Below are 9295 nucleotides of genomic sequence, written 5' to 3' on the forward strand. Positions count from 1 at the left end.
CGAATGTGTTCTTTGACCTGGTCCCCTCGTGTCTCGCCCCCTTAAAGCAGAACTGCTGGAACTGCGGACGGAAGGCCAACGAGACGTGCAGTGGCTGCAACGTGGCCCGCTACTGCGGCGCTTTCTGCCAGCACAAGGACTGGGAGAATCACCACCGGGTGTGCGGCCAGCCGTCCTCCAGCCCCAGCAGCAGCGGTGGCCCCGTCGGCAAACGCAGCCCCACGCCTCCTCGCAGGCTAGAAGGCAAGGTGGATGCCCGCCACTAACCTCGCCGGTCACCCGCACCATCTTCCCCCGTTCGACGCAGCTCCGAGCGAGCTGTCATACCCAAGACGCCAGTGGGACACGCGCTGAGGAGCCCAGTCATGGACGCGTGGATTCGAAAGAGCGCGCCTGGCGAATCTCGTGTGGAGTGTAGTTTTTATGTGCCCGCTCTTCAGCAGAGTAGAGACTAGAAAGGGGGCTCCGGCTGTCCACGGTTCTATTAACTGCGCTCTATATACACCTGTGACCGCCGCCAACGCCGCAGGAAAGAGCAAAAGACTCTGCAGCGCTCGCAGATTGGTGACCCTTTCTGCCATTCTTCGTATACGTTGGCAAACTAAGGACGCCTTTGCCCTTGCTTCTATTCATTTAAACACTACCACATTGTTTTCCTCACTTCGCCGGAGTGCTACGAAGTCAGCGCAATGCAGAGGGACGTTCTGCTTGGTGGCAGTGTCGATGCTGCGGGAAACTCAGTGCCCCCAGTGCGCCACGTCTGCTGAATCTCATTTTCAGGGCCTTGTGTCCTTGGAAGCACACCGAGTATGCTGCAACAGTTGTGGCATTTCAAAGTGGTCTTTCTTCTTCTTTGAGATCAAACCGCTCATAACCTTTACTGTAACACTGCTATGCTGACCGCGGCTGTCGCGATGAAAATGGCCTCAAGCAAGTACATTTTGTTTCGAGGAGCTATGACAAGTGTTAAATGCAGCTGTTGAGATCACCCAATTGTCATCATCGACACTACTATTCAACAAAAAAGGTGAAATTGTGGAAACATGCGCCGAACTGCCGCTCGACCAGTGGATGGGTTTCCAGTGCTATCGTCGCGAAGCACCAAGCGCGACTGACAGCCAACGTGTCCCTCGTCTACATCGCTACTACCAATCCAAGAGAACTGGAGAAGGCAGTTTAGCCGGAGTCTGCCTTGCATCATCGTGCGGCCCTCCCCACGTCAACGATCGTGAACCACGAACTGTTGAGGACAGCCTTGGTCGCGGCGTGTTTGGCGACTGGTCTCCCGCCAGCTGTGCCGAAAGGGGTTTGTGGGCCCTCGTCCCCGCACCCTGCTCGGCCAGCGGCCGTTGGCGCCCGGGCCGCTTTCGGTACAGGGATCGCTCTCTCGTTCATGACGATCTGGGTGCATGTTTATCCAAAGTATGCCGCATTCGTCGCTAGTTGTCTGTACATTTCACCTGTTTGCAGTGATACACACGAGCCAAATGGGAAAGCGGACGCCGGGGAACGTGTTATTGTGAATGCGGAGCTGGGAGCAAGGTTCGTTATCACACCCGCTCGTCCCCGTCTGCATGTTCCGGAATACATCTACGTCATGAAAAACAGGAAAGCTAGTCAAAACACAGCCATGATTGTTACAGATGCTTTCAGGAACCTTTAAAGAGCACGTTTTTGTTGCAGCCCTATATACACTGCGGCCCGCCAACGACTTCGCAAGTTGTTGCCTTTTCACCTTCGTTTCTTCTTTTGCTGCGCACTCGCTAATACCTTTCGCATTCGTCCTGCTTCTAAACCTTGTAGACATTTTTGTAACTTTTTATGTGCGACATTTTCAGCATCCTTCGTTGACTACCATGTTCATACAAGGAACTCCACAACAACCATATTAATCTCCTTGGTTGTCTTCTAAATAAAGTGAGAGTATGGTCGTTGTGATACAGTTTTATTTTCAGCCTAAGATCTTAATTAAGCTTAAGATGTCCATCCTCGCCATAGGAGGTGGTAATTAGAAGAGAGGTGGTAATTATAAGAGTATTACAGCTGTTTTCGGGTAGATAAATCATCACTACCCACTGGGTCACTGCTCTCTACATTGAATTAAAGCAGGTGCGCAATAGTGCACTCTTTTCAAACTTTTTCTTTTATTCGCTCCATCTAGTCCAGACCACTATGAAATGAATCGCGAAACGTTGTTCGATGGTTGGCGCAACTTGAGAGGACACATGTTGCTGTTGTTAGAGTTGTAAAAGACAGTTTCCTCTTTCAGTTTGCTTGTAATCCGGAATCCATATTCTGAGAAAAAAATAGTATTGCGTGAAACATGCGATGGCTTCGGCTATGGACTCTGGGAAGACGTTCATCGACGCTTTGTTCTGGTGTGTGTGCGTGTGTATTCTAGTCGGCCTCGAGATTCCTGGCGCATTGTCACAATACTATGATTATTTTATTGCCATGTTCGAGCATCATCGCCAGTTTCCTGCACCATAAGACGCGCGTTTCGCTGCAGGGCAAACATTTCCGCTTCCTATTCGACACGCGAAGAAAGCAGCCCTGACACCGAACTTGTTCGGAGCCGATGCACGCCATTTTGCGCCATACTCTCTGTAAGCAGTGTGTAAAAATTTGCGAGGAATCATGTCGGAAAAAAAAAAAAAACGCCTGGTGGGAAGCTTGAAAACGTCGCTTTTTTTTCCTGCTTAAGAAGGAGCCTAGAGGACGTTCAAGGCAGGCTGGGAACCCAGATTCTGCAGTGGGCATTTTATGGAGGTGTGCTCCCAAATTGTCAAGGAATCCCGGGTGGCGAAGCCTGGCGGCACAGTTTCTCTACTTTGGCCGTTATTTAACCTTGTGTTTGCGTTCGATAGGGTTTCTACAGGAGGCGCTGCTGTTCTAGGCCCCTTGAGCGTGGGCGTGAGACTTGAGATAACTACATGGAAGTGACCTGAGGTCAGTGCCACGTGCATAGCTTGCGCAGTATTGCGTGTGCGCTTTTGTGCTTCATGAGCACTGTCGCCAGTGATGAGCATTGTGCTATTAATTCTGGGCTGAATAAAATTAGTTACACGACCAGAATATATGGGGCACAGTTCAGTGTAACTGAGAGAAAATAATTTTAGGACATGTATTTCAACCTTTTGTTCGGCGTATTTTCAAGATGAAATACACTGACGATTGGCTGCACACATCGGGCGAACGAATCTCTGCTTTCTCTTCCTGTGAGGACGAGGTTGGTGAGCATTCCTTGCTGACCGTATATTAACGCTAACATTTCGCTGACCGTAGGTGAGCGCAGGAGCTCTGATGAATGCATACAGTCAGACCGGATGGTGTTGTGTTTTATGGCACATAGGCAACTAAAGCCATCATGCGCCTCAGTCGGTCGGAAGTCGGTCTCAGTGGAAACTTTCTGGCAAGACATGTTAAAGCCACGCAGTAGTTGCTGTTACTCGGGAATGTTTTAGAGCCCCTGGGTTATGAAGAAAAAATAAGTGGTTGTAATAGTTTGAATGCAGTTTCTCAGACAAGCACATCACTGGCTACATGGCTTTTAACATGTTTTAACAGAAATGTCTACAGCGGGTTACTGTGATGGCGGTCATTTCAGAAGGTTATATTTCGGTAAGATTCGACCTTCCTGCACCCTGTGAAAGCCTTTTCAGGTCAATGTAATGTACTTTGGATTCTGAAACGCTTTCTTGTTCACTTCTACTTGAGTAGCCTGGAGAAGTACCAGCTTTTAAAACCATTTACGCAAGGCCGAATCAGCGACAAGCAGGAACAGTCGGTTTCAGAGACCAGATGCGTGGTCTATGGTGCACGGAACATGCGATAGCTTTCGCCATTACGAGTTTTGGAGTTAACTACGCGCGACGCAGTGCTGTACAGCAGTTTTTATGGTGCTTGAGAGGCAGTTGGTTCTTCTAGCTAACGCTGAAACGCCGCTGTGTGCCATCGGCGGTGTGCAATTGAGTGTTCCCCGTTTCGCTGGTGGGAAGAATGCGCAGCGCGCCGGCTACTATTCGAAGGAGCTGTTTACGCAGTTGTTTGCAGGAGGGAAAAAAACTGTACAAAAACTAGAGCACCGTACTCGGCCTGCTCCTCTGGGACGTCAGGAAATGCGCCAGTCAGTCTGCGCCCTAGCGCGACCGGTGATAGTGCGTGCTCCTCCACCGTACTCGAGATAGAAATGAGCACAGGAAGCCTCCTCCCAAACTTTCGATCTGCGCGCACTCGGCAGGCCTGCGGACGGCTGGAGCTCGAAGACGACGTCCTCGGGCACGGCGGTCTACTGTGGAAGTCGACGGCGCTTCCATGGCACGCTGCCGCCGCTCTCCTTGAGGCTTGGCCGCCTCCAGCTGGAGCTGACTTGCCGACGGGTGTGCGCGCACGCGTGTCGTCGGCGCTCATGTGTGTGTGCCTGCGCGGCTCCTTCTCCGCGCGGCGTTGCGAACTGCACTTCTTTCACTTGTGGGACGCGGCCGCTGCTTCGCGCCGGTGCGAGCAGCGCCCGAGGTCTTGAGCGGATGCGCGCCTGGCCGACGCGAAAGGAGGGAATGCCTAATATATTATATATATACACATGTATACAGACATACACATAGACATACGAAACTCGCGCTGGCGTAAAGCACCGTGCGATGCTCACTCTTCTACCCGTAGTTGTTGACGTGTGCCCTCGATGTTTCCTGTGGATCCGAGTCTTCACTGTGTGCGGAATGAAAGACGAGGCATGCGGCCGCATCTCTGTGCTCACCCTCGCTGCGCAAAGATGGGCGTTTTTTAAAACTACGCTTGGCGCCTTGTTTCCAGCAGGCCGTAGCTGTTTTTTCTGTTTCGAAGAAAAACAACTCCCATCTCTATCGGCTGATTACGTTTGCCTAGTGTTTCTCTCTAAGCAGGGCGCAAGTGTCACCCTTGCACCGTTCTATGCGGAAGTTTAAATGGAACGAAGCGGGCTTTGACTACCGCTGAATGACGCCTAGACTAGTCGATGCTCTGCGTCAGGCGAACTGGGCGAGAGACGCAGAACCTTCACCTATCCCTTCCCCTTATTGTCGCAGCGCTGGCAGTGCCCACTGCAAGTTGAGGAACGATTCTTCCTCAGCCGGCTACTTCTTCGCGTTCTCATTCTGACCAGACGTGTCACGTTTCACACAATACTAAATTGTAAAAATAGCGGTAATGCGAAACCCGGGTCATGCGAAACATGGTTTACACTGCAGTGCGTGTTGAATTCTCCGTGCTGATTGCTAAACGGTCCCTACTTTTCGTCTCATTTCTTCTGCGCGATTTCGTGCGTCAAAATTACGGTACTTGGAGTTGGGGAAAAACAAAATCCAGTGTCCTCCCTCCCTTATCTTCCTCCCCACCTTAGTCACTTCGTAAATCGCCTTCCGGGGCATCGCTTGCTCACTCTGACTGCAACGCAGCGTTCCATATTTCCGTCTCAACGAAAATTCAGCCAGTAGCACTCAGGCTCAAAATAACGTTAACAATAAGGTATCGAGGAGAACGGCTGCCCCAGCATCGTGTCGCAGTAGCGCATTCGCAACAGCGCCTTTTATTTTTAGCGATTATTCAACAGACATTTTCAGTCACCTGAATGTTTGTTTCCGCGCATCATTGCAGTTTCTAGTCGCTTCGCATTGTCTAGGTGATACACGACACTCGCTGGAAAGGATTTATTCCGACTTTTTTTTTGTCCTCCTCCGATACTTTCGTTCCGTGACACGCTTTTCTGCTTTTTCTTTTTTTTTAATAAATACACCTCGGGTTCTTATGCCACAGCCAGAGAGAGCTTCTAAGCTGTTCCGCAGCAGGCACATGAAACAGCAGGCTATATCCCCTCCCTTAGCATTGTTCAAACCGAGTTTTTGTTTTGCACGAGAAACTGTGCTCACGCGTAATCGGATGTGAGTGCACCGTGCCTCGACGGTGGCGCCGCACCTCCGACGCGAAGCGAGCCAGGCCTTTAACGTTGCTTGCGGGAAGGAACACCCAGTGCTAGTCACCTGCCCTTGTAGCCGGTCGGCCGCCGTACGCCAAACTGGCACTGCGGACGCCGATTTCTAGTCACGTCTGATCGCGTCCGAATCAAAACCGCCAGCCAAGAAGGGGAAACTACAGCGTCGCCCATGAATAGTGTTTCGCGCGTCGCTCGGGCGTTCCCAAAGCTCCGCGTATAGCGCAGATGCAGCGTACTTGAAAGGCTAGCGTGGCTTCAGTTTGCTGTGAATATTGTCTCCGTGCCAGGTAACGAAACTCGCTGCGTAGGTCTTATAGTTGGATCGTGTCTCAGATATGCGGGTTGCGATAGCCGGAATCCGAGAGAACAGCTTACGTTGGCGAATCAACGCGCTAACGGAAGTCCGTAGGTAGATATGAAAGCTTCTCTTGATTTATATTTTTAATTCATTTTCATATCCATCATTGCTGAAACGGTAGCTGCAGCCCTCCGAAACATGCAAGCGCACTCACACACAAGCCTTGAGCAGAAAAAAAAAAGCAGGAAAAAAAAACTTGCCTTTATAGCTAGTAGGGGCGTACTGGACTCCACCGTTATAGAACAAAACAAAACAATTTTTGGTGTTTCGAATGTTTTAAGTCTAATTTTGCTTGCGTATATTTGAGACGCCACATTTCCACTGTGGCTCCAGTATTGGCCTCGTCCTTTACAGCGTGTAGGTTTTCACGTTAAGTGCTGCCTGAAAATCGAATCCGTCTGTAACTCAGCTTGTCTCGTCGACGGAATTTTTACAAGCCCTGATAGTTGACCAGCAGCAGCTATGTTTTTTGCAGTGACTGGCTTTGCGACAGCGTCTTCGTTTCGCACTCTCTGCGTCGGTCCAGTTTGTCAAACGCAGCTAGGGCTTAGGCTAAGAAATCGCGAGCCCTTCTGTGTGCGAGTGTTACGGAAGTAAAAGTCACTGCCGCCAGAATCTCGTCGTAGTTTCGTAGTTTTGAAACTCTGAAAAGGAAAAAAAAAACGAGGCAAATTTTATGCTGAGTTACCTAGACACGCTTCCTCTTCTCGCGCATATTACAGCCACAAGAGAACGTATTTGCTCGCTGACATTGTGTAGTCGCTATTTCGACGCACGCGTGGTGCTCATTTTGGTTTTCATTTCGTCTTTTGCGTTTTAGTCACCCGACCAAAGCATTGACCCTCAAGTGCTTGGCTCGCCTTGTCAATTCATGTCGCCAGTGGCTGCGCGCCTAGTATGTATGTGCGTTGATGTTTGCTTCTATGTGTTGTCCCGTTCGGGAACCCTGCCCCTCGGGGCTATTCCGAGCTGACCCCACCCCCGTAGCGCCAAAAAAAAAAATGCACGGAGAACAGCCTTCAGAGTGCCTCGTGGTGTATTTCTCCAAGTACCTCATGGTGAACTGAGAGAACGTTCTCCGAGTCCGTGAATCACAGTGCCACATTTCGAGTTTTTCAGAGCGCCACCCACACGGCCTCTGCAGATCGCACGTTGTACATTTATTTCTTTTTCTTTGCTTGCGCCGTCTACCTCGAGCCTATCACTTGGTGCTGTAAACTGATTATGTCTGCTTCTTATATCCATGCTTTTTTTTCCCTCTTTCCTTTTTGCCTCCACATTTCCACCAGTTGTGTTGTATAACTTTGTGCATCCACGCTGTCAATCGCTCGACTGAAATCATCCGCGTGTAAAAAAAAAAAACTGTCCACATACACGAGTAACGAGGGAGTCCGTATCACATCGAGTCACCCTACGTGGGACGCCGTGCCTTTTTGGCACCGGCCGTGCGATTATTGCGTGTAAAATACAGCATACGTATTATCACCCTTGTCGCGGTGGCGCCGAAAGCTTCAAGGGCGATATCTGACGTTGTGTTGAAGCCGTGTACATGTGACGCTCTAATTTAAATGAATAAACGCTTCTATTGTGCCCTGGCCAGAGTCACGACATGCGTCTTTTATCTCTTCTTTCCGTCGCGGTGAGACCTTAGCGCCCATCGAGCTGCCTCACATAGGCTATAAGGTCTTCTGCTGATGAACACGACGGCTCAGCTGCATTTCAGGGTTTCGATGCGCTTTAAAGGGTCATTGGCGACAAACTGAACTTTGTTTATGCCAGAGAGGCTGTTTTCGCCCAAACGGGGGTTTTGTGTGCTCTACAAAGGCCGAAAACTGAGATACAGGTGTCGCCATCGCGTGCTGTTTTCATGAACTGCGAAGACGTCGAGTGAAGTCTCGTCATGGGTCTCAGAGGCTACACCACACTGACAACCATGCTGCCAATCATTTCCCGTTGGTGATCACGGAGCCTTCAATGCATTAGGCGTCATCATCAAACGTCACGAGTTTGAATCGAGTGGCGGGAAAAAAATATCCCAGCATTTACTCGAAATTTCTTAGCGCCAAATACGCATTTTGCTGCCGAGCAAATGTCAACAAAGCAACAAAATGTCAAAATATTAATTTTTGCCGAGGAAAAAAATGCATGCAGTTGTCGTCTGTTTAAGAAACGACATGTGAGGCTGTCGAGCGTGGATCCCCGGTCCTCCATACGTTCTGGCAGTCAACGCTGCATGCAGTTGGGCTCCTTAACGTTAATCCTGCCACTAATTAGTCCATCCTCACTGTGCTGACAAACAGGAAGACAACAAAAGGAGACAAAACTATTAAAATGTGCGTGCCAAAATTTCATTCAACCGAATTTTAGAAACAAGATGTGGAAAAAATCATGTTTATTTATCAAATTAACGACTATCCGTAGGTGCTGCAAGGTTGGCTTCCTTTCATGTATAACGAATTCGCTGCTTCGAATTCGCGAATTCGTTCTCGTACTCGCGACGTCGTCGCCGACACGATGGCTTCACGGCAAAATTGTTCGATTTGATGCTGTCCGCAGCGACGCTGTAAAAGGTCCTGCTGCTACGGGTAGTTAAGCTAATAGTTAATAAAGGCGTCGCGATACTTATCTCCCGAAGCGTCAAAATCGCTCGCGGAGAGAGCTAGTGTAGTTTCTGACAGCAAACTTCACAACTTTTTTGCGTTGTTGAGAGTTGTATATATTGTCATTGTGGAGCATGAGGACCTCAGAAGCTTGTTTGACTGGTTGCCAAATTTATGATTTACCCGACTTCGATTGATATCGCGGTTAGAATATGCTGGTTTACAGAGTATGACCAGTTGCTTCTCTATATAACAGCTTCTTATTCCTTTTTCTGCGTACACCGACTTTAATGCAGACGGAAGCTTCCACAATTAATCTGAACCTGCTAGACTGCCCTGCAGCAGATGGCCACGGTGTTATATCAAATT

General features: G+C 49.5%; 1 protein-coding gene across 7 annotated transcripts in view; it reads left to right on the top strand.

The window, feature by feature from the left end:
- The window catches only part of nvy (CBFA2/RUNX1 partner transcriptional co-repressor nervy), a 161423-nt gene extending 153490 nt beyond the window's left edge, over positions 1 to 7933 (top strand). For 4 of the 7 annotated variants that reach the window (XM_077649498.1, XM_077649499.1, XM_077649496.1 and 1 more), the window contains one exon: positions 48 to 7933. In XM_077649498.1, the coding sequence (XP_077505624.1) occupies positions 48 to 266 (219 nt within the window). In that variant the 3' untranslated portion in view covers positions 267 to 7933. The remainder of the gene's footprint in view (positions 1 to 47) is intronic. The other 3 variants (XM_077649500.1, XM_077649497.1, XR_013311307.1) reach the window with 2 other exon arrangements.
- Positions 7934 to 9295: the final 1362 nt, after the last annotated feature.

The sequence above is a fragment of the Amblyomma americanum genome, chromosome 1 (genome assembly GCF_052857255.1).
Source record: "Amblyomma americanum isolate KBUSLIRL-KWMA chromosome 1, ASM5285725v1, whole genome shotgun sequence".
NCBI classification, from domain to species: domain Eukaryota; kingdom Metazoa; phylum Arthropoda; class Arachnida; order Ixodida; family Ixodidae; genus Amblyomma; species Amblyomma americanum.